At 46.0% G+C, this 25,187-nt stretch overlaps 1 protein-coding gene across 1 annotated transcript in view; it reads left to right on the top strand.

The window, feature by feature from the left end:
- SLC9A4 (solute carrier family 9 member A4) overlaps positions 1-25,187 on the top strand; it is a gene marked incomplete at both ends in the record, with an annotated part of 72,596 nt that overhangs the window by 13,241 nt on the left and 34,168 nt on the right. Inside the window, 6 exons of the mRNA XM_081101212.1 lie at positions 6,599-6,858; positions 8,036-8,253; positions 10,541-10,743; positions 11,356-11,442; positions 21,000-21,070; positions 22,306-22,467. Coding sequence (XP_080957338.1) covers positions 6,599-6,858; positions 8,036-8,253; positions 10,541-10,743; positions 11,356-11,442; positions 21,000-21,070; positions 22,306-22,467 — 1,001 coding nt within the window. The remainder of the gene's footprint in view (positions 1-6,598; positions 6,859-8,035; positions 8,254-10,540; positions 10,744-11,355; positions 11,443-20,999; positions 21,071-22,305; positions 22,468-25,187) is intronic.

Below are 25,187 nucleotides of genomic sequence, written 5' to 3'. Positions count from 1 at the left end.
TGGCCTTGATCATGCACCAGTGGGGTCCCTCGGCCAGGCCTGCACGCTCTCACAATCCAGGACCCCTGGGGGATGTTGGAGAGCCGGTTTCAACTGACGGCAGAATGGCTGGTTGCTAGGATGTGCACTGACCACCAGGGGGCAGACACTCAACGCAGGAGCTGCCCTCTGGTGGTCAGTGCGCTCCCACAGGTGGAGCACCGCTCAGCCAGAAGCTGGGCTCACAGATGGTGAGCTCAGCGGCGGTGGTGGGAGCCTCTCCCGCCTCTGCAGCAGCATTAAGGGCCTAAGCCAGGGGTCCTCAAACTTTTTAAACAGGGGGCCAGTTCACTGTCCCTCAGACCGTTGGAGGGCTGAACTATAGTTTAAAAAAAAACTATGAACAAATTCCTATGCACACTGCACATATCTTATTTTGAAGTAAAAAAAACAAAACGGGAACAAATACAATATTTGTATTTGCATGTGGCCCGCGGGCCATAGTTTGAGGACCCCTGGCCTAAGCCATCAGGTGGACATCCCCCAAGGGCTCCCAGACTGTGAGAGGGTGCAGGCTGGGCTGAGGGACCCCCCACCCCCACCCCCACCGAGTGCACAAATTTTGTGCACAGGGCCTCTAGTAAATTATAAAAGCTAAGATACTGTATCTTAAGAAAAATAGTTCTTTTTCATAAAACCTTTCAAAGATAGAAGAGGAGCAAGGATTTTGGTGGTCCATTCATTTGAAAGGTGGGGAGGTGCAATGCTCAGATGCCAGCAGGTGTTCTACAATAGGCTCAATGCTGCCACTTCCACCAGGAAATAGCATACGATCCTGCAGTTTAAGGGCTCAGTCCCACAAGCCTGCACTCACCACCCACTTTAGATGCCAACTGCATGTCCAGTTGTGTCCTGTGCTTTTGATCCAACTGCTGCGGTTGTAGTTCCAACAGCCTCCGGCTTGGTCTGAGTGATAGGCTAGAGCAGGTCACATAACTCAGAGAAACATTTTACCTACTAGATCACCAGTTTATTATAAAAAGATATTACTCAGGAAGAGACGGATGAAAGGCATGGAGAAGGTATGGGGAAAGGACACGAAGCACCATGTCCTCTCCGAACATGCCACCACCCCCACCCCAATTTCCGCATGTTCACCCACCTGGAAGCCTTTTCAGCTTAGTCATGTTGAGTTTTTATGAAGATTTCATTGCATGGGCTTCATTGATTAAACCATTGGCCATTGGTGATTGAATCCACTTCTAGCCCTTCTTCCCTCATAGGAAACTAGGGGTGGAGCTGAAATGTTCAACTCTCTATTTCTGGTTGCTTCCCCTGGAAACCAGGCCTCATTCTTAGGTGCTTTCACAGAGTTACATTATTAACATAAACCTGTGTGGTGGAAAGGGGCTTGTTATAAATACCAAGATACGCATTTCATCTCTGTGGCTATGAAGACATCTCGGGACTGAGGACAAGAGACCATCACAACAAACGGTGCTCCCGCGCTCCAAGCCAGGAAATGCCCAGGGCCTGGGTGTTACGGGGAAGCTGAGGGGGCACTTTCCCCACCGAGTGCTGGGAGTAGAGTCTTTTGCCTACTCTAAGGTTAGCTGCAGGTTTTATAGAAATAGAAAAACAATGTCTCTCTCTCTCTCTTCCTCTCTCTAACACAAAAGGACCATTTCCTGAGACACCTCCTCTGAACTGTTTGTTGTTCACAACACCATTTCTGACACCAAATGTGTGGGTGTTTTCCCCCATATCAGCCAACCTCCAATTCTCCAGACACCAACGTGGTGCCCTCAGATTCAAGTCAATCCTGACAGTCACTGCCTGGTGTTAGACAGGCATCCTGCGCTAAATTCTCAGGTGCACACGCTGCCTCCATGTCAGACACCAACCGTAAGTCTGGGCCACCCATGATTCTAACAGACTGGCTATAAAATGGGGGTTCCCACAGCCCCCTCCTCAGGTTTGATAATTTGCTAGAACAGCTAACAGGACTCAAAAAAGCAGTTTACTTCCTATTACTGTTTTGGTGTTTTTTTTTTAAATAAAAGATTCGACTCAGTAATAGCCTGGGGTGCACAGGACGAAGGATGGGGAGGGTGCAGAGCTCCCATGCCCGCTCCTGTCACAGGGCCCTCCCAGCAGCACCCTGTAAGTTTTCTGAACCCCCTCTTTCAGGGTTTTTGCTGAAGTGTTATTACATAGGCATAATTGATTAAATCATTGGCTATTGGTTATTGATCTAATCTTCAGCTTATCTTTTACCTGGAGGTAAGGGGTAGAGGGCAGGGGAAGTATCAAAATTCACATCCTTCTAAATCACGTAACTGGGTACTCTAGCAACCAGCCCCCATCCTGAAGCTATCTTGGGTCCCTGTCACTTCATTAGCATAAGCTTAGGTAAGATTGAAAAGAGCTCCTTATGGATAGCAACAGGTCCTCCCACCTGTCACTCAGGAAATCACAGCTGTGTCTGGCCGGTGCTACTTGGTCAGAGTGTTGTCACTATACTGAAGGGTGGGGATCCCATTCCCAGTTGGGGCTCATACACAGGTTTTGGGTTGGATCCCTGGTTGAGTCTCATACAGGAGGCAACTAATCAATGTTTTCTCTCTCTCTTTTCCTCTCTCTAAAATCAATGGAAAACATATCATTAGATGGGAATTTTGTTTTTAAAGAACAAATTCCAAGGTTGGCTTTTAGTGTGGCAGGGGAGGGAGGGAAGCTCTGTGCCCTTCCCCACCCTTTGCCTGACACCTCAGGCTGTTTCTGAGTTGAATCCTTTATATAAAAACAAACCAGTAATAGGAAGTAAACTGCTTTTGTGTCTGTATCAGGAGACAAAGACAAAACATATATATAGGATACGGCAAAAGAGGCTTACAGTTGTACCTACTTTTGCTACATCCTTTATGTGTTATAGACATATATCTACACACACACACACATATATACATATACACATATACTGAGTGGCCAGATTATTATGACCACCCATCAGTACTTCGTTGGGCCACCTTTTGCCTTCAGTACTGCGGTGATTCTTCTTGGCATTGACTCCACGAGATGTTGAAAGGTGATGTGAGGAATCTGACACCATGCCCGATGAATAGCACTGTCCAGTTCTGTGAGATTTGATGGTTGTGGAACCAGCTACCTGATGGCTCTTTTAACTTCATCCCACAAATGCTCAATTGGATTGAGATCTGGTGATTGTGGGGGCCACCTAAGCAAGGTAAAGTCTCCCTCATGTTCTTGAAACCACTCCTGCACAATACGAGCACCGTGGCATGGCGCATTGTCTTGTTGGAAGAAGCCATCTCCATTGGGATACGCCATCCACATGACAGGATGAACTTGATCAGCAACAATACTTAGGTATGTCATACTATTCAGACATTGTTCCACACGAATTAAAGGGCCCAAATCATGACAGGAAAACATGCCCCAAACCATAACACTGCCCCCACCAGCTTGAAGGGTTGTACGCATGTATGCGGGATGCATGCTTTCATGCTGTTACTGCCAAATTCTCACTCTGCCATCTGCATGATGCAACTAGAAACATGATTCATCGGACCACATGACTTTTTTCCAATGCTTGACTGTCCAATCCTTTTGTTCCTGTGTGAATTGGAGACATTTTATCTTGGTAACTGCAGACAGCAAAAGTGTTCGAACAGGCCTTCAGCTTCCATATCCCATAGGATGCAGTGTGTAGCTAATTTGCCTACAAACATCAGGTGGTCATAATAATCTGGCCACTAAGTGTATATATCTTACTAGAGGCCCGGTACATGAAATTCATGCATGGGGGGTGGAGGATGGTCTCAGCCCAGCCTGCATCCTCTCCAATCCTGGGGACCGGCCCTAAACTGGCAGTCAGACATCCCTCTCACAATCCTGGACCGCTAGCTCCTAATTGCTCACCTGTCTGCCTGCCTGGTCACCTCTAACTGCCCCCCCCCCTTGCTGGCCTGATCACCCCTCGCTGCCTCTGCGTGCCAGCCTGATCATCCCCTACTGCCATCCCCCCCCACCCACACACACTGGCTTGGTCACCCCAGCCTGCTGTTCAGTCGTTTGGTCGTCCCTCACTAACTCCCCTGCTGGCCTGGTCGCCCCACACAGCCTGTTGCTCAGTCGTTTGGTTGTCCCTCACTAACCCCCCTGCCAGCCTGGTCATAGACAGCCATCTTTGTGAGGGCATGATGGTCAATTTTCATATTACCTCTTTATTATATAGGATTACATCACCATATCACACCCCACACCAAGTGAAGAGGGTCAATAATCTGGGTTCCATTCATGCTGTGGACTTGTTTGAGATTTAGCCTTGGCTATTTCACTGTGTGAAAATATATGCACATTACTGTGAGTCAAAATGAGTCCAAAGAAAATGTTTACAACTATGACATCCAGAGTCTGGTGATCTGAAAGGTGAGAATTGGTTTGCACGTAGTCAATACATATTGTGTCTATAAATGTGGTCTCTGTGTTGGATGCACTACTTTCACTACCTAAACTTCTGTGGCATCTTCCAGGCAGGCACCTTGGCATCCAGGGACAGGCTGACCTGAATGGCTTTCCCAGGCCCTTGGAGCAGACTGGGTGGCTGCTTCTAACCTGGAGAGCTATGCAAAGGAGTTTGTGTGTGGCAACAACATGCAAATCTTTGAGTCTCGATTGAATTCCCTGAGTTTTCTCTGAGTTTGAGAGTCAAATAAATTCCCAGGCCCCACCTGGGTGCGTTCAGACCCGCCTTGCAGGTCTGTGGAAGAGTCTGGCTCCTCCGTGTGGCTTAGCTCACTGGAATGAGAGCACAGCACCCAGGGCTTCCAGACCCGTGTGTGGGTTGCTCTGAGGTCAGGCAAAAAGTGGAATTGGACTAAACAAACTCACAGAGTTGGGATACAACCACTAAGTGTCTTTTGGATTTGTCACAATTTCTTTTTCTTAAAACGTAGCTTCATTTTTTTTAAATAAAGCAGACCAGCATTATACCAGTTTGAAATATATGGTTGATACATAAACAGATCATTGACCCATTTCCTGGAGGCTTAGCCTCTGCCCCATCGATTGTTTTCTTTGCTGTGGAATAAGAAGCAAAGGCTGCAGGGTGAGCTCTGAGCCCAGGCCTCTGGACCTGGCCTTCCCTCTCAGAGCCCCTGCTGCACTTCTCCCTGCCTCAGAGCGGCCTCTCCGCAGAGGTTCAATGCCAGTTCTGGACTCGCCAGTGGCATGACCGCAACCAGCAGATCGCCGCAACTTCACAGAAATGTGAACTAAAGTAGAGAAATGGAGAAGCCTTGGGAGTAGGCACCACATAGGCTAGGGATTTTTTTGAGGGGTGGGAGTCAGTGAGAAAGTGTAGCCAGTGGGGTCCAATCAGGAAAGAGAAACCACAAGTAGGCTAAACAGCCTATGTGAACACTAATGAACAAAATAAACTAACAAGCAAAATAGAAACAGACTCATAGAGACAGACAGCAGCTGACACCTGTAGAAGGGAGGGGGTAGGGAGCTGGTGAAAAAGGTGAAAGGATTAAGGAAAAAAACATCTCAGAGACACAGGCAGCAGCACGGTGGTTAGCAGAGGGGAAAAGTGAGGGGAGGTAGAAGAGGGAAAAGGGGGATAAATGGTGACGGAAGGAGGCTTGACTGTGGACGGTGGGCACACAGCACAATATACAACATATTGTAGAGCTGTACACCTGAAACCCATATCATTTTATTAACCAATGTCATGCCAATAAATTCAATGAATATTTTAAAAAAATACATTAACCACATTAAAGAAAACCTATAAGCTATAAGGGACTCCCTGTGGTAGCCTTGGGCTGAGAGATGGCCTGCAAAGAAGGACAGGAGTTAGAAGGGGTTTTGGTCTCTCTGGACAAGGCGTGGATGGGACACTGGGCCCCGAGAAGCTGCGGGTTAGCCGGGCTGGAGCTGGTGTGGGGTTGCTTGCTGGGCAGATGATAGACCACCCTCCGGAGGGGCCAAGAGCGTCTGTGGAGCACAGACCTGCAGGGGATCCTGCTCTCGGGAGGGGAGGGAGCACACCGGCCTGCTGGGCTTTCCCCAGGGATCACCGGGAGAACGATGTGAAGTTGCAGAGGGACCACTTTCAGGGCCTGTGGCTCTGGCAGGATCCACGCGAAGTCCTCCTTCCCGCACGCTGACCCCTCCCAGGCCGTGACGAAGTTGGGGAAGCCCCTTCCTCCTCCATGTCCCTTCGCTGAGAGAGCGCCACATGGTGCTCACGTTAAAGAAGAAATGCTTACAGGAGTTTCCCTGTCGGTTGTAGAGCCCAATTGGAGGGCGCATTCGGAGCTGAGAGGAGATAAACTGTAATGACAGGGGGCCGAGCAAGAAAGCAGGGGCTCAGTGCTTGAAAGCTGTGAATATGACACTTATTCATAAAAACTGAATGCATGTAAATTAGCTGGAATACACTTAAAGTTAAGCAGCTGTGTTGATCTTCATTGTCGTGTCATTTTTGTTGTGACTTATTTAACTAGACACCAAGTGAAGAACCTGCGTGTGAAACGATGCTCATCTCTAACTCATGTTTCTTTTCTTTCCTGGTTCCCTGTTTGCCCAGGTCTTATACAACATACTAATCACCTTCACAAAGATGCACAAGTTCGAAAGCATAGAGCCTGTCGACATTTTGGCTGGATGTGCCCGATTCGTTGTTGTGGGGGTTGGGGGAGTCTTTTTCGGCATTGTTTTTGGATTCGTTTCTGCGTTTATCACACGTTTCACTCAGAATATCTCTGCAATTGAGCCGCTCATCGTCTTCATGTTCAGCTATTTGTCTTACTTGTCTGCTGAGACACTCTACCTCTCAGGCATCCTGGCGTGAGTACAAACTAGGACCAACTCTCGTAGCAATAAAAGAGCATTTAGGCCCACGTCCTGTGGCCCAGCCTCCGGTGAAGGCTGGGCTGCTGCTGCCAATTCTCAGAGGTATGGCAGGATTCGGGTTTGTCAGACACATAAACCTGACGCAGGTCCTTGCCAAGCACTCTCCAGCATTTGTGTTTGCTCTCCCCTCGTGACCGCCTGAGCGAGCACAGCAAATACAAGACCACTTAAACATAATCGGAAAAGCTGCTGCCGACAGAGTCTGGGAGACAGTACATTTTCTTTCTTTGAAAAATTCACTCTTCAAGTTAAGGGGAAGCACGCCATGCGGGACTGCCTTCTGCATTTCCTTCAAACCACATCGCAGCTCCAGGGCCTTCAGGGTAGAGTGAAACCAGGTAGATGGGACAAGGCTAGAAATCCAGGTCTCTTTTTTCTTAGTGGAAAGCATTTTGCAAGTATTTATTCTTGTTAGATCTTGGAATGAGGCTTCTCAACTTGGCCCTTACACCTGGTCATGTTGTTTTCTCTCTGACATTATTCTCATGTGAAGCTGCTCGGGCAGGAATAGTTAATTTTATTGTACAGAGATAACTACTTTAATTAAATATAATAGTGTAAAAGCTAGGAACTCCTATTTCCCACCTTAAAAATGACCAGAACTACTACTAAGACAAGGCAAAGCTCTCTCCACCCACACCCTTCCTAAGTGGATCTAGACCAGGAACATTTAAATGAACGATTTCTCATTAAATCATTGTAAGAAATGCTGCTCGGGGAGGCACTGGGGACCGTGTTGAATGACTCTTCCCAGGGAACCGCCGTGGGTTTACTTGGGTTGGAAAGCAGAGTGAAGTAGAGAGTGAGGGGTTGGCAGAGCTCTTGGGAGGGCGGGCAAGATGGAAAGAGCTGGGCTCCCCGTGTGGCATGAACTGCCTGCCATTGTGTTGAGGGAAGGCCCTGGCCCCCTCCTCACCACCACATTCAAGTCCCGCAAACCCCCGGGGGGCGAAGAGGCAGAAAGAATCTGTGGGCAGGCCGCAGCCAGAGAGAGGAGGCGATGTTTTCTCGGGGTAAATACGGGATCTGTGTGTCTGTGGCATCGGCAATAAGGTGGGTGTGCGGGGAGGGCAAGCCTCTGCTTCCCTCTGAGACTCAGCTCCTCCTGCAGCATCACGGCCTGCGCGGTGACCATGAAAAAGTATGTGGAAGAGAACGTGTCCCAGACGTCCTACACGACCATCAAGTACTTCATGAAGATGCTGAGCAGTGTCAGCGAGACCCTGATCTTCATCTTCATGGGCGTGTCCACCGTGGGGAAGAACCACGAGTGGAACTGGGCCTTTGTGGGCTTCACGCTGGCCTTCTGCCTGGTCTGGAGAGCCATCAGTAAGGGCAGCCCCGCCTGTGGCTTTTCAGCGTCCCCTGCCCTGCAGTGCCCGAGCATAGCATAGCGTGAGGTGATGCCAACCGGTTCTGCTGGTTCGGGGAGCATGGGCACCTTGTGGCCCGAATGCTCTGTTTACTCCTTCACTCAGTTCAAAGTCCTCAGGGGCTGATAAGGCTCTGCCTGGGGCAAGGAGCAGTATTCTTTTAATTGAGGGGAGAATTTCACATCCACACCTTAAATACAGCAGTGCCTTTCCCCTGCTCGCACTGCTGCTGCTGTGCCCCCTTGCACCTGCGTCAGATATAGACATGAGCTGCGAGCTGCGAGCTGCGAGCTGAGGGCATTCACACTTGTCACAGGGAAAGTGAGATGTCACACATTGTGACCTATGTGAGGCAAGTACTGCTAAAAAAACGTTTTCCTAAATAACATAGATGCTTTCCGTTGAGGGGTGAGTATGATGTACAGGAATCAAGGACCAGGAATCCTCACTGATAAGCAGTGCTCGGTATTAAGTAATAAAGACAGCTCTGTACATGATGCAACTGCATCACCTCTATAAACCATGCCTGACTGGAAGTGAGACGTTTTGACGAATGGCTGCTGATTGATTTTGCTTTATGTTTCTGGAGCTAGAAGAACATTAAGCACTGAACTACAATGTGTGTGTTGACTTTTGACTAGAAGCAATTATATTTTAAAGTGATTTGACTAATATTTAAAGCATTTTAAAATGATTTTGATCAATATTGTCAAGCCAATTACTCAAAGAGAAGTTAGGAGAAATGGCTGAGAACTTATTAAGCATTAAACTAATTTAGGATAGGTTTTAGGATCTTGAAAAGATTAAGAATGAAGAATATTAAAATAGTCATAAAACTTACTCTGAATATATGTGTCTTAGGAGGAAAAACTTTAAGGAAACTGATAGAAATTTATAATCCACATAAAATCCTGGCACTATTACTAACCTGCTATTCGACTTTGGACAGATATTTAACTACTCAAAATATTCCTCCTCAACCACAAACTGTGGGTATGGACAAGTCTCCAAGTGCCCTGTCAGCGTTAACGCTGTAGGAATGCAGCGCCAGTAAAGCTAACAGGAGGGAAGTGGCAGGATCCAGCTCCGGCCCGGCCAGCAACAGAAACCATAGGGTGTTGGCACTGGGGCTCCTTCAACACCTCTGACCTTGGCGACCACCCAGCCGACTCCCCGACCTCTGACCTTGGCGACCACCCAGCCGACTCCCCGACCTCTGACTTGGCCACATCCCAGTGAGGGCAGAGCCAGGGTCAGATCCCGTTCTTCTCCTCCCCACCCCCCCCAGCCTGGCTCATGGCAGCTTATACTAGTTTACACGCATGGAGGTACATTACTTACAGCTATGAAATTAACTCAACCTACATCCCCCTTCTGCTGGAAATACGATCAGTACCTTCCTTAAGCAGATGCGACATTGAGGAGGACATGACACAATTAAGAGCCTTGCCCGAGGTCTCATGATTCTTCGGTATATGGGGAGCCAGGACAAACAACAGGAAGGGAAGCACAGTGAATGTAACTGCCTTGAACTATCAATATGCCTGTAATCAAGGTTGGGTGCCATGAAGTCTGGTGATTAGAAGTCACATGAGGCTGGAGTGTTAGTGAAGGGGCCTCTCCCCCCAAGAGCCACTGCACTGATGGCAGTAGGTCACGTGGGCCACCTGCTGAGATGGAAAATCAATGTGGTAGAAAGTACCTCTGTTTTAAATAAGCTCTCCCGCCCTTCACCCTCCGCTTACAGCAAGAAGCCCTCCTCTTGAATTCTTGCCAACATCCTCTTTTGTTTGCATAGAATCTCAAGAAGAACCAAACCAACCACAAAAGATTTGCTTCCCCTGAAGAGACCACAGTCACAGAGAAGGAGGCTCCTCTTACACTGAAAATTACACACCTTCTTTGGTTACTCAGGGAGAACATGAGATGATAGAAATGTTTTATTCCCCAGACAATACTCTGGCTTTATCTTGTTTTGAAAGGCAGAGCAAAACTGAGTATAGATTAGAAAGTCTATGTCATGTCTCATAACAAAAAGTGTCAAAATGTTATGACTTTACCTACCCACACTCACAGAGGGCTCTCGGAAGCTACTGACCGGCAGCGCTGCTGTTTGGGACGGGCGTCACAGGGAGAAGCAGTGAGGGTGCCAGCGTTGAAGGCACCGCACACGCCGCGGCTCTCTAGCGTTGTACCTCCAGTCACTCACGGCCCTCTGCTCTGCACATGTCTCCCCTCTCCAGGCGTGTTTGCTCTCTTCTATGTGAGCAACCGGTTCCGGACCTTCCCCTTCTCCATCAAGGACCAGTGCATCATTTTCTACAGCGGCGTTCGAGGAGCTGGCAGCTTTTCGCTGGCGTTTCTGCTGCCTCTGTCTCTTTTCCCTAGGAAGAAAATGTTTGTCACGGCTACTTTAGTAGTTATATATTTTACTGTGTTTATTCAGGTTGGTAGATTTTATTCTTATTTGAAATAAGTAGATTATTTCAGGATTATGCATTGAATTGCTATAATACCAAAAAGGTACACTTTATTTGATTCTCAGACATGATTTTCTATCTCTATATCTTCTGTTTATTATTTTTAGAAATTAGATAATATATCCAAACTAATTTCCCAAATATTTCTAGATCATGTTTGTGGTATCCTTCAACCTCTAAAATATGTTGGTTTTTAACCAGTAAAATATTCATCAAAATATTCCTTAGTAACAGGTGAATTATCTGTTCAGTGTGTTGCTAAAAATGAGATTCCAATTATTACTCAATAGCACAAATTTTTATTTTAGCTCCCGCTACTTTTTAGCAAACTATCAAGAGGTTATTTTAAGGGAGGAAACTAAACTCCTGCTTTAAAAATATTGACATAATGCCTATTTTTTTACATAATTTAAACGAATTAAATAATAACTAAAGAGTGAAGCATTTAGCCAATAGAAGCTAGTAAAAAAACAAAGACATAAAAATTAGAAGTTCTAGTAGCTTCATTAATAGACTTGTTCTCTATTATGACAATCTTCACTACAACAAACCCCTTTATTTTGTTACTTATGCTCTAGGGAATCACAATTGGCCCTCTGGTCAGATATCTGGATGTTAAAAAAACCAATAAAAAAGAATCCATCAATGAAGAGCTTCACATCCGTGTAAGTTAATTCTGTCATAATTAGTAAGTTAGTAAAATGCGTTCTGCTTGCCGCCTCTGGGAGTGACCTAGGGCTTTGATGAAACATGTGTGCACGTCCCCGGACAGAGCCTCTTTCCTCCCCAGCTCCACCAAGAGTGGCTGCACCAACTCCCTACTGCTGCTGTGAGAAATCACTACAAACTCAGTGGTTTAAAAAACACAAAGTTTATATTTCTGGAAGTCAGAAATTCAAAATGGCTCTCGATGGGCTAAAATCAAGATGTGGTAGGGCTGCGTTACTTTCTGGAGGTTTTAGAGAAGAATCTATTTCCTTGCCTCGTCCAGCTTCTAGAAGCTGCTGGCATTTGTTGGCTCCCTGGACCCCGTCCTCTTCGTAGCTAGTGGTGGCCGGGCAGGTCTTTCTCATGCTGTGTCGCTCCAATACTGACTCTTCTGCCTTCCTCTTCCATACTGAAGACTTTTATGATTATATTGGGCCATGTGGGTAATTTAGGATATTCCCTCTTAAAGGCAACTTACTGGCAACCCTAAGTCCATCTGCTCTTAATTAATCTTTGCATATGTATTAATATGTTCACAGGCTCTGGGCATTAGGACACTGACATCTTTGGAGGCCATTATTCTGCCTGCCACAAAGGTTCATGTCTGTTCCACATGCAAAATACATTAGCTCTATCCCAACATCCTAAACGTTTCAATACATTATTTTAACTCAAAGACCAAAAATCTCACCTATCAGTTCAAAAATCTTATCAGTTCAAAAGTCCCAAAGATGATCATCTCAGTCATCTAAATGAGGCATGGATGGGGCCCTGGGTATAACACTTCCTGAGGCCAAGCTCCTCTCCAGTTCTGAACCTGTGACACTCAAGAAATAAGTTATCTGCTTCCAAAACACACTGGTAGGAAAGTCATCGGCAGCAGCTGTAGATACTCACTTTCAAAAGGGAGGAGAGATGGAAGGACAAAAGGAGTCATCCAGCCCAAGCATATTTCTCAGTTCACCTGGGAAAACTATTTGGTTTCAAAGCCTGAGAACAATCTTCTGTAATTCTTTGTTCCACTTTCCTGGTTTTAAACTCCACCCTCTGAATCATACTCCTTTTTACATCCAAGGTGGCCTGTTTGGAGCTCATTAATTTGATCAGCCTGTTTCTTGCCTGTAGAGTTTCGGGGATCTCAAAGCCTTCTTTATTTTGTCTTCCCTCTCTCCCTTCTGGTCCAAGCTGGCAGTGTTTCTGAGGAGAAAAGCAGAACCACTAGGAGATATATGTTAAGACCTTTGTTACAAGGAATTGGCTTGTCTATTGTGGGGACTGGCTAGGCATGTCCAAAATCTATAAATAGCTCATCAAGTTCTAAAGCTGGGAAACTGCTTGTCACTCCCATACTGACTCTTCTGCCTTCCTCCTCCACAGTAAAGTCTTCCATGATTACACTGGGCATGCGCTGTAGCTTCTGTGCTCAAGTGGCAACCTCAGCTCTGCACTTCAGGCCTTCCGCCTGGTCAAACCAGGCCCGTGCACATTCTCTAGAGTCGTCTCTTTTACTTAGAGTAGCTGGTTCTGGACTTTAATCATATCCACAGATTGCCTTCTCTGCAACATCTAGATGGGTGTTAATGACTGGGGGCTTGCCTAGATAACCTGACATGCCAGAAACCATCGCTGTGGCTAATGTGGAGAGCTGTCCTACGTGGCTCTGAAGTCCTTGTTCCAGTGGAGCCTGGTCCCCTGCTCTTCCTGACGTTTGGTTAGAAAGGGGTGAAGGCTGCTACTACCTCAGCAGATGGCTCCGTGGTGGAGTTCAGTGAAAGGATCCACATCTGACAGAGAGGAGAGTGAAGTTGAAGGTGGCTTCTACCTCTTTATTTTATTGAAGTTCTATGCAATCCTGAAGGGATGTCATTCTACGTGGCTCCAGGGAATAAAAATGAGAACGAATATACAGAAGATATAGGGAAAGAGACTTCGGCTCAGTTAATAAAGAACACTCCGACTTGTTTCTTACGTGGCACACCCAAAGCTTAAATGATTGGGAACATGTGGCATAGATATTGTACAGGAGGTCGGAGGTCTGAGGGGACGATTGACTCAGGTAATTTTTAGGTTTCTCTCATCCTTGTGAATTCACGATGCTAAAGCTGGAGAAACTGCTGAAATCATTCCAAATCAGCCCTGAATTTCACGGCCAAAGTCACTTGAGGAAATAAAGCAATTAAATTTCAGAAAACCCAAATCAAAAATTTTCAAAGTCATTAAAAAATATTCAGTAGATGAGGATAAGGAGTGTTTTAAAATAAGTAATGCTTTAACCTAATTAAAAATTTTTGTTTCTATCTTTATCCCCTCTGCTCATTATTTTGAGAAATTGGAGATTATATAGTTAAAACAATGGAAATTGGATATTTCTTTCTTATTTATGTTTCTCAAAAATGTTATAATTATTAATAAAATATCCATCATTAAATATTTCAGAATTAATTTAATATTTTAATCTATTTTGCAAAAAAATTAGAAGCTAGTATAAGCCTTAATGATCACAAATTTATATTATATCAAGAATAATTTATAAGTTTTTAAGAGATTATCCTTTTTTCCCTAAATTCCTATGAAAAATTTTTATAAATCAAATGTAGTATAACTGGATTGGATGATGAAATGTAAATACTGAGACAAAATGTCAGATAAAAGAATAGGGACATAGGTAAATTTTACTGTTATATGTTATTATAATAAATATTTGCAGTATTATATTTTAGAAACTGTATAAATTGTAAAATATCATTATCTTTTCTTTTGCAATGAAATTAAAAGTAATTATTTACTAGGCTTTATATCCATGTGATTTCAATAACGAGATATTTCCTAGATCATCCTGGAAAAATATGATGCAAAGGAAATGGCAACTAACCTGTTTTCATTGCAAATTATATGCATTATTTTTTTAATTTTATTTTTTAATTGTTTTATTGTTTAAAGTATTACAAAGAGTATTACATATGTCTCCTTTTTTTCCCCGCCGTTAACAATCCCCCGAACTCCCCTACCCCCCAGTGTCTTATGTCCATTGGTTATTCTTATATGCATGCATACAAGTCCTTCGGTTGATCTCTTACCCCCACCCCTCCCGCCCCTCAACCCTCCCCAGCTTTCCTGCTGTAGTTTGACAATCTGTTCGAGGCAGCTCTGCCTCTGTATCTATTTTTGTTCATAGTTTATAATGATCTTTATTATCCATGAGTGAGTGAGATCATGTGGTGTTTTTCCTTCATTGACTGGCTTATTTCACTTAGTATAATGCTCTCCAGCTCCATCCATGCCATTGCAAATGGTAAGAGTTCCTTCTTTTTTACAGCAGCATAGTATTCCATCGTGTAGATGTACCACGGTTTTCTAATCCATTCATCTACTGATGGGCACTTAGGCTGTTTCCAGATCTTAGCTATGGTGAATTGTGCTGCTATGAACATATGGGTGCATATATCCTTTCTGATTGGTGTTTCTGGTTCCTTGGGATATATTCCTAGAAGTGGGATCAAAGGGTCAAATGGGAGTTCCATATTTAGTTATTTGAGGAAACTCCATACTGTCTTCCATAGTAGCTGCACCAGTCTGCATTCCCACCAGCAGTGCACAAGTGTTCCTTTTTCTCCACATCCTCTCCAGCACTTGTTGATTTGTTGATGATAGCCTTTCTGACAGGTGTGAGATGGTACCTCATTGTTTTTTTTATTAGCATCTCTCGGATGATTAGTGACTTAAAGCAAGTTTTCATATGTCTCTTGGCTTTCTGAATGTCCTCTTTTGAAAGGTGTCTATTTAGGTCCTTTGCCCATTTTTTGATTGGATTGTTTATCTTCATTTGTTAAGTTGTATGAGTTCCCTCTAAATTTTGGAGATTAGGCCCTTATCAGATATGACATTGGCAAACATGTTTTCCCACTCAGTGGGCTTTCTTGTTGTTTTGTTGATGGTTTCTTTTGCTGTGCAGAAGCTTTTTATTTTGATGTAGTCCCATTTGTTCATTTTCTCTTTAGTTTCAAGTGCCCTAGGAGCTGAATCGGTGAAGAAATTGCTTCAGCATATGTCTGAGATTTTGTTGCCTTTGGATTCTTCTAGAATTTTTATGGTTTCCTGTCGTATATTTAAGTCCTTTAGCCATTTGAGTTTGTTTTTTGTGTATGGTGTAGGTTGGTGGTCTAGTTTCATTTTCTTGCATGTATCCGTCCAATTTTCCCAACACCATTTATTAAAGAGACTATCTTGGCTTCATTGTATGTTCTTGCCTCCTTTGTCAAATATTAATTGAGCATATTGGTTCTGACCGATTTCTGGGCTCTCTATTCTATTCCATTGATCTATATGTCTGTTCTTGTGCCAGTACCAAGCAGTTTTGAGAACAGTGGCTTTGTAATACAGCTTGATATCTGGTATTGAGATCCCACCTACTTTGTTCTTTCTCAGGATCGCTGCAGCTATTTGGGGTCTTTTTTATTCCAGATGAATTTTTGGAGAGTTCGTTCTAGATCTGTGAAGTATGCTGTTGGTATTTTAATGGGAAGTGCGTTGAATTTATAGATTGCTTTGGGTAGTATGGACATTTTAATGATGTTGATTCTACCAATCCATAAACACGGTATGTTCTTCCATCTGTTTATGTCTTCCTCTATCTCTTTTTTCAATGTCCTGTAGTTTTCTGAGTAGAGGTCTTTTACCTCCTTAGTTAAGTTTATTCCTAGGTAGCCTGAAAATGGCCCTCAGCCCCTCACCCAGACTGGCCAGGCACCCCAGTGGGAACCCCCACCCTGAAGGGGGTGAGACCAGCTGCAAACAGCCATCCTCCCCTCATCCAGGCTGGCCAGGCACCCAAGCAGGACCCCCACCCTGATCCAGGACACCCTTCAGGGCAAACCAGCTGGCCCCCACCTGTGCACCAGGCCTCTATCCTATATAGTAAAAGGGCAGTATGCTTCCCAGCACCGGGATCAGTGGAGCCGCAAGGCCTCCTGGCCCCTGGAGCAGCGTGACAGGGGGCAGCACCCAAACCCCCTGATCACTCTGCAGCCCTGTGTGTGACAGGAGGTGGGGCCACAATCTCCCTATTCGCCCTGCTCTGTTCATGACAGGGGAAGGCACCCCAACCCCCTAATCGGCCCTGCTCTGTGCCTGATAGCGGGGAGCTCCCCAACCCCCTAATCAGCCCTGCTCTGTGTGTGACAGGGTGTGGCACCCTAACTCCCCCCATGGTCCCTGCTCTGTGTGTGATGGGGTGGAGCCACAATTCCCCATCGGCCCTGCCCTGAGTGTGACAGGGGGGAGTGCCCCAACCCCCTGATCAGCCCTGCTCTGTGGGTGACAGGGGGCAGCAACCCAACTCCCCTACCGGCCCTGCTCTGTGCATGACAGGGGGGAGCTCCCCAACCCCCTGATCAGCCCTGCTCTGTGTGTGACAGGGTAGAGAGCCCCAACACCCCTGATGGGCCCTGCTCTGTATGTGACAGGGGTGGCACCACAACCCCCTGATCCTCCCTGCTCTGTGCATGACAGGGGGTGGCGCCACAACCTCCCCATCGACCCTTCCTTGAGTGTGACAGGAGGCGGTGCCCCAACCCCCCAATCAGCCCTACCCTGAGCGTGACTGACAGTGACATCGCAACCTCTCGATCCGCCCTGCTCTGTGCATGACAAGGGGCGGCGCCCTAACTCCCCAATTGGCCCTGCTCTGAGCCCGACCAGGGCATGCGGGGCAGGCACCTAGGGATTGGTCCTGCCCTCTGCCACCCGGGAGTGGGCCTAAGCCAGCAGGTCGTTATCTCCCGAGGGGTCCCCGACTGTGAGAGGGCACAAGTGGGGCTGAGGGACATCCCCCCGCCCCCACCAGTGCACAAATTTTTGTGCACCAGGCCTCTAGTTATTTAATAACATGCTATTCAGCTTCCAAGTGTTTGAGTATTTTGGGTTGTTTTTATTGTAGTTTATTTCTAATATTATGCCATCGTGGTCTGAGAAGATGCTTGGTAAGATTTCAATCTTCTTGAATTTGGGGAGACTTTGTCTGTGACCCAATATGTGGTCTACTTTTTAATATGTCCCATGAGCCCTTGAGAAGAATGTATATTCCGTGGCTTTGGGGTTAAGTGTTCTGAAGATGTCAATTAATTCCATCTGATCTAGTGAGTCATTTAGGATTGCTGTTTCTTTGCTGATTCTTTGTCTAGAGGATTTATCCAGTGCTGTCAGTGGTGTATTAAAGTCCCCTACTATGATTGTATTGTTGTCGATCTCTCCCTTGATATCTTCCAGGAGGTTTTTTTTTTATGTATTTGGGTGCTCCTGCATTGTGTTCATATATGTTTATCAGGGTTATATCTTCTTGTTGTATTGATCCCTTTAGTATTATGAAGTGGCCTTCCTTATCTCTTGTTATGGCCTTCACTTTGTCCAATATAAGTATTGCTACCCCAGCTTTTTTTTTTCATTTCCATTTGCCTGAAAGATATTTTTCCATCCCTTCACTTTCAGTCTGTGTGAGTCCCTTCTTCTGAGGTGGGTCTCTTGTAGACAGCAAATGTATGGGTCATGTTTTTTTATCCATTCAGCCACTCGATGTCTTTTGGTTGGAGCATTTAGTCCATTTACGTTTAAAGTTATTATTGAAAGGTACTTGTTTGTAGCCATTTCTTTTTTTGTGTGGCTTTTTTCTTTCTGAGCTTTTTGTTTCTTCCTTTTACACCAGTCTCTTTAGCATTTCTTGCATTGCTGGCTTGGTGATGATAAACACCCTTAGCCTTTTTTTGTCTGTGAAACTTCTTATTTCCCCTTCAATTTTGAATGATATCCTTGCTGGATAGAGTATTCTTGGATTCAGTCCTTTGCTTTGCATCACTTTGTAAATTTCTGTCCATTCTTTTCTGGCCTGATGTGTTTCTATTGGGAAATCATTTGATAATCTAATGGGAGATCCCTTGAATGTAACTTTCCGTCTCTCTCTTGCAGCCTTTAAGATTCTCTCTTTGTCTTGAACATTTACCATGGTAATTATGATGTGTCTTGGTGTGGGTCTTTTCGGGTTCACCTTGTTTGGGACTCTGTGCTTGTGTGATATTTTTCTTCCCCACCTCTGGTAAGTTTTCTGATATTATTTCTTCAAATAGGTTTTCTAACCCTGTTCCTCTTTCTGTTGTTCTGGCACCCCTATTATTTGTATGTTGTTTCGTTTCATGTTGTCCCATAGCTCCCTGAGGCTCTCCTCCTGTCTTTTAATTTTTTTCTCCAATTGCTGTTCAATTTGGGTGTGTTTTGTTTCCCTGTCTTCTAATTCACTAATTCGGTCCTCCGTTTCTCCTAGTCTATTGTTGAAACTTTCAATGGTGTTTTTTTTGTTGTTGTTGTTGTTTTTTTGCTGCTATATCGCTCTTTGCTGGAGTCCAACCCCAGCAGGTCCAGGGGTCCCCAAAGGTGTGGACGGAGTCGGCGAAGAAGGAATGACATGGAGACAGCGTTCAGTTTATCAGCAGCCTAGCCAGGATCTCTAGCCAAGTTCTGGTTAGGATTTCCAGCCAAGTTCTGTGTCCATGTTCTCTTGCTAGGTTCTCCAGTCAGGTTCTCCAGGTTCTCCAGCCAGGTTCTGTAGCCATGTTCCCTCGCTAGGTTCTCCAGCCAGGTTCAGTCACCAGGTTCTATTCAGGTTCTCTTGCCATGTTCTATCCAGGTTCTGTAGCCAGGTTCTGTCTCTAGGTTCTTCAGCCAGGTTCTCTCGCTAGGTTCTGTCTCTAGGTTCTGTGGCCAGTTTCTGAGTCTAGGTTCTGTCCAGGATCTTTTGCCATGTTCTCTCCAGCGAAGTTCTTCTGTCTCTAGGTTCTGTGTAGGTTCTGTGTCTAGGTTCTGTATCCTGTTGTCTTGTTACATCTGTATTTATACCAGTTGATTCCAATCCTATCAATCTCTATTCCAAAGGTTAGGGTGTTTCTTATCTCCATTCCAGGGAGTAAAGATTATGTAGCTTAAGCATGATTGTTCATAGTTAAAGTGATTAATTACCCAACTGGCACTTAGTTAAGGGGTTTCATTCCCTCCCTAACTTCAGGGGAAAATCCCTACCTGGGGATACAACCTTTCTCAGAGAGGTGAACTTGGTTAAAACACATAGTGCCAAGAAGGTGAGCAAACATATTAAGAACAGTATGCCATATATGCCAGGTCCCTTGAAACAGCAAGGATGGACCGGCTCCCTGCAGCTCTTCATTTCTTCTTGGTTCTTACATAATTTTTTGATTTTTTTCATCTGTTTCTTCTTGATTCTTGCATAAGTTGTTGATTTTTTCCTCCACCCAGTTTATGCACTCTAGGACCCTTATTCTGAATTCTTTTTCTGTCATGTTGCATGCCTCTCTATCACTTAGCTGCTTTTCTGGTGAGTCCTCCTTTTCTTTCCTTTGGGGGTTTCTTTGTCTACCCATGTTTGATTGTACCACCATATCTAGATGTTGAGTCTTTCAGTGGCTGCTCCTTGGGTGGCAGTGGCTCCTTGGGCTGTGGTTGCTCCTCAGGCAGTTGTGGTAGCAGCTGCTCCTCAGTTGGTAGCAGCTCCTCTGGTGGGTGCTCTTCACAGTTGTGGTGGCTCCTCTGGCTGGTAGGGGAGGCTTCACACACAGCTTCTGTTCCTCAGACAGAGGGTGTGGTGATCAGGAGGCTGCTGTTCCTTGGATGGGGGTGGGCTACACAAGCAGCTGTTACTCCTTCGAATTGTTACTTTTAATCTCTTAAGCGGCCTCAGGGCAAGGTGTTTTCCAATAGGGTGTGTCAACTGTCTTTCCCCCAGGCAAGGCAGATATCTATCCCCCCAGGCAAGGCAGATGTCTATGTGGCTGTGTGAGGGAATGACTGAGCTGAGGAGACTTGGGGTGTCTGCCTTCTGAGCTCTGTCCCCTGAGTCCCCAGTGCTGGCTTCTGCTCTCACAGCTCCAGTCCACTTCACCCTCCTTCTGCCAGAGCACAAGATGGGTGGCCCCACAGGAAATGTTTTTGCCTTGGCCCTTTAAGAGGGTGCCTGAACTTTCAGCTGCCACTCCCTTGCTACAGCATCCCACTGCTTTTCACAGCTTGATGTTATGTGGATACCTTCCTCAGTTTGGTGCTCTCTGCTGGGGAGCCCAGCTCCGGGATTAGATCCCAGAATTCTCAGTGGCACCTCCCCCCCCCTCCACCACCAGCTGAGATATTTCTCTGGGACTTCAGTTCCCCTCTGTGGGTCACGTCTCTGCCCCTCCTATCAGTCTCTATGCTGGCTCCACCTTCGGTCCTTGGGTATCAGGGTTCTCTCCTCTATACGCATTATTAACGAACTTTTTTCTGCAGAGTCTTTCAATCATGAAATGGAGTTAAATCACTATGAAAAGAATGACATGTTTCAGTGGCATGAACAGAGTGAGAGAAGAGGCTGAGCTCCAAGAAATTATGGCCTCCTTTGTGCCCGGGGTGCACCAGCGTGCCCTGTGTCTCTTTTAGTGTTAACCTTTCACCACCAATCATTTTCTCGCATTTGGTTTGGCAGCTGATGGATCACTTGAAGGCGGGAATTGAAGATGTGTGTGGGCAATGGAGCCACTACCAAGTGCGAGACAGGTAAGGAGACAGGGTTTCACTCTCTAGAAAGGATGGTGATGGCATAGGAACCTCCAAGGGTTACCCTGAAGCTGAGAACAAAGCCAGAAGGAATCTAGAGGAAGGGACCAGAAGACAAAGGGCCTGGGAGTCCGGCTGTAAAAGAAGCAGGGGAAATAGAATGACTCTCAGACGTCCAGGTCGGGAGTGTAGGGAGATAACAATGTCAGGGAGCAATGTTTAGAATTAAATAATAGGATCTGTGTAAGATGTCTCAAATGCATTTCGGCACCCATTTTGGAATATAGTCTCAGGTTTAAGAGGAAAATTGGGGCTAGAGGTAAAGGTTGTGAGTCATCAGAGTGTTTGGTAACCAAAGCCATGGGCGTGGGCGAGGTCACCGCAGAGGACGAAGCGGGGAAGCCATCTCCATGTGGCAGGAAAGAAAGAGAAGGGCGGGGGGACCCGGTGGAAGGGAAGCTGGTGTCCAGGAGATGGCGGAGGGCATGGAGGAAAGGCCCTGGGGTGCCTCCGGCAAGCCACATGGCAGCTGGCACAGGGAATGGCAGCAGGTGGAGCAGGCCGACCAGTGCCTTCTGAGTATAAAGTGATGGGAAGTGTCAAGCATTCCTACTCCGAACAAATGCCGGCTCCGCAAATCAACACACACGTGCAGGTCGGTCTGATGAGCCTGCGAGGGCTTCACTATGACAGCCGGCCGCCAGGAGCGACAGAGCAGGTTCTCCTCCTGCGAGGTGTGTGGGTTCTCCCTGCCCCTCCCCTCCCCCTCAGTCGGCAGGACTGAAAGTGACCTTCAGCATAATGGGCAAAACCACTGCAGCCACAGGCCATGGAGACTGACCAGGTCTGGGTGGGAGAGGCCGATATTACTGTCAGTACAGCTGCCACAGTTACAAGCTATTAGAGTGAAACACTGGTTCAAAAGCCTCAACCCCTCATTCCTGCTCTTACAATTGGAGCTGAGCTAGGCTGGCCTCCCTGCTCCCGCTTACGCACCCTTTTTGTCCTGGCTTGTCCCTTCCTTTTGTTTTGTTGATTCTTCCTTTATTTTTTAAAAAAAATGCATTAATTCTATAATTATAATTTTTTTAAATGTGTTCGGCAGCTTTGACTTCCAGGCACTGTCCTGGTGTTTCTCAGACTGAAGTTAAGTAGTAGTTTGTTTTAAGAAAAATACATCGTTACACAACATGCACAGAAAGTACACATTTCCAAAGGTTGGCTTTCATTTTCAGGTTTAAGAAGTTTGATCACAAATATTTACGGAAAATCCTAATCAGAAAGAACCTGCCGAGGTCCAGCATCGTTTCCTTGTACAAGAAGCTGGAAATGAAGCAAGTCCTTGAGATGGCGGAGACCGGGGCCCTGAGCGCCACAGCCTTCTCCAGGCCCCACCAGTAAGTGCCAGCTGCGCTCTGGTCTAGATTAGTTTTTCGTGTGTAAAATGTTTTTCAACTACAGTTTACTTTAAATATTATGGGTCTGAGTTTCAGGTGCACAGCATAGTGGTTAGACAATCATATACTTTACAAAGTGGCCACCGATATTTCCAGTGCCCCGACACCATGCGTAGATATTATCATATTGTTGACTGCATTCCCTGTGTTGTACTTCACAGCCCTGTGACTATGCAGCTACTACCAATCTGTACTTTTTAATCCTTCACCTTTTTCACCCGCCCCCGCCCCCTCCCCTCCGGCAACACTGATGGGGACTTTCAGTGTCAGGGCTCCCAGGGGCATGCCTCGTTGCTTTGCTTATGGGTAATCCTGGGTGGGGAAAGGTACACGTATGAGGGAGGATTGTGAAAAACAGACCATCTTGCCATTTTGTGACTTGGCCATGATCAACCTGTTTCACCTAATTCCTGGAACTACCTTCAAGCAAAAGTTGCCTTCCTTGGAAGGGAGAAGCAAGTGAATTTTTAGAATTCTAGCATATTTTACAAAGCTTTCTCTTTCTAATTAGAAGTCTCTACCCTCTGACCCCTATTCACTTGATTCTGCTAATCCTGCCATTGCATTCCTCCCACAGTCATTTTCCTTCCTCTCTTGTATGAAGTCAGCATTCTGAGGCACTAACTTGGATTTGGGGATGAGTGGGGCTAGCAAGAGGCGTGATGGTTGGGGACTATTTTAAAAGAAAGCTGTGTTTACCATTGTGTCTAAGGCAAAAAAATAAAATAAAAAAAAATCCGTGTGAGATTGTGAAATTTGCCTGGAGTCTGTGTGAGACTAGCTTGGAGTAGGATTGGGAGGGGCAGGCTTCCTGTGGACCAGGGCTGTAGGGAGTTAGTTGGTGGAGAGGCAGTGTGTGTGGAGGGGCAAGACCTACATAAGCCCAGCATTATAAGAAGATTCCCTTGGAAGCGTGGTGCTTCTATTGGAGCATCAGGAAACCAATTATCCTAGGAGCTGGCTCAATATATTTTTTATATACTTTTATTGATATCAGAGAGGAAGGGAGAGGGGGGAAGAGATAGACACATCAGTGATGAGAGATAATCATTGATTGGCTGCCTCCTGCATGCCCCACCCTGGGGATCGAGCCCACAACCTGGGCATGTGCCCTGACTGGGAATTGAACTACAACCTCCTGGTTCATAGGTTGACGCTCAACCACTGAGCCACGCCAGCTGGATTCAATATTTTTTAAAGCTGTTTTAACTCTCTAACGTTTAACAAGAGCCCCTTCAACACCACAAGAATTAATTCACCACCACCCCCAGATGCTCAGTTTTCTTCTACGAAATGCCTTCTGGTTTGAGCAAATTAATCAGAACGTCTATTTCGGGTGAGGAACCCCAGCCCCTCCACCTGATCTACTCAGTTGGTAAGGACACTTGATCATGAGCTTCACTAATGTCCTCACGTTGAGAAAAGAGCTAAGAATAGATGTTAATCAGATTGTCACCAACGTCTGAGTGTTATTTCTCACCCCTAGTGAGTAGGCAGCCCCTCGCCTCGCTTCCATGGCCTTGTGTGAGCTCCGGGTCAGCAGGAAGCTGCCTGCCCATTTGTCAGCCGACTGTTTTGAGGTTGCTCAGTCTGTGTCAGTGCTGCCCATCGCATGGCTTCGAGGAAACTGGGGAAGCTCGCTGAGGAAGGGCTAGCAAGTGTGTGCATTGGCGGCGTGCTGAGCCTGGTGAGAGCCTGAAGCAGAAAGAACCTTGAGTAATAGCGATCCTGTCCTTATTTAAGAGGTTAATACTTCATTCATCAGGGGTTCTTTGCATTGACCTTTATTTCCTAATGAACTGCATTCAAATCCCATTAGCTTGATTGCTGACCTGCGGTGTGGAGGCAGGTGTAGGGAGGGGCACCCTCTTACCAGAGGCCAGTGTCCCCTGGGCCGGGCCGCACTTTGGGCCCAATCCTGTTCCTCAGGCACCTGTTATGTAAAAGCAGACGCAGTCCTGCCCTCATGGAGCTGGGTCATGACATTAACACAGAAGGTGATATTAATAAAGTCAAAGGTCACACACTCATCATCCCAAAGCCTGGGATATGCGAGGACAGAGGGACAGCCACCCGGGCGCTCTGACCTGCTCACTGGAGGATGAGCGCTAACCCAGGGCACAGCGGGAGGCTGGGCTGGCTCCGGCAGGTTAGGCCTGGGGACTTCCTCCTGTGGTTGGCTTACCAGTTAGGTGAGCACTTGGTCTAGGAATGCTTATCTCAGTGACAATCAGCCTACCTTGAGCTAAAACTTAACCTGAATCTCCATATTACATGGCTCTGGCAGAAACAGTTGCCCCTACTTCTGGCCTGAAGGAATTCTAAGCCAGCTTTATTGGGGGGGCGGGGGGGGGGAGGGCGGGGGAGCTTCTGTTGAGGTTATGATTTTTTCCGAACAGGTTTAAAACCTTGACTCAAGATTGGTAAGAAAACCTTCTAGGTGAGAGATAAATGCTTCCATCTATTGCCCGAACAGTGGAGAGGCTTTTTAAACTTATATTTAATTCAAGTTTAGTAGTGAAGTTATATTTATTTGATCTCATCAGAAATATGTCAGACATCAAGCAAAAAGGAATTCCGCTCCAAAGATCAAAGCAGCTAATTTCTTAATAAACAAACCTTCACACAATAATAGGAAAAAGAAATGTGTGTTCAGCTCA

Source organism: Myotis nattereri (genome assembly GCF_964212035.1).
Source record: "Myotis nattereri genome assembly, chromosome: 10".
Classification (NCBI taxonomy): Eukaryota; Metazoa; Chordata; class Mammalia; order Chiroptera; family Vespertilionidae; genus Myotis; species Myotis nattereri.
The sequence above is the reverse complement of the archived record's forward strand: the minus strand, read 5'-3'. Positions and strand labels throughout refer to the sequence as shown.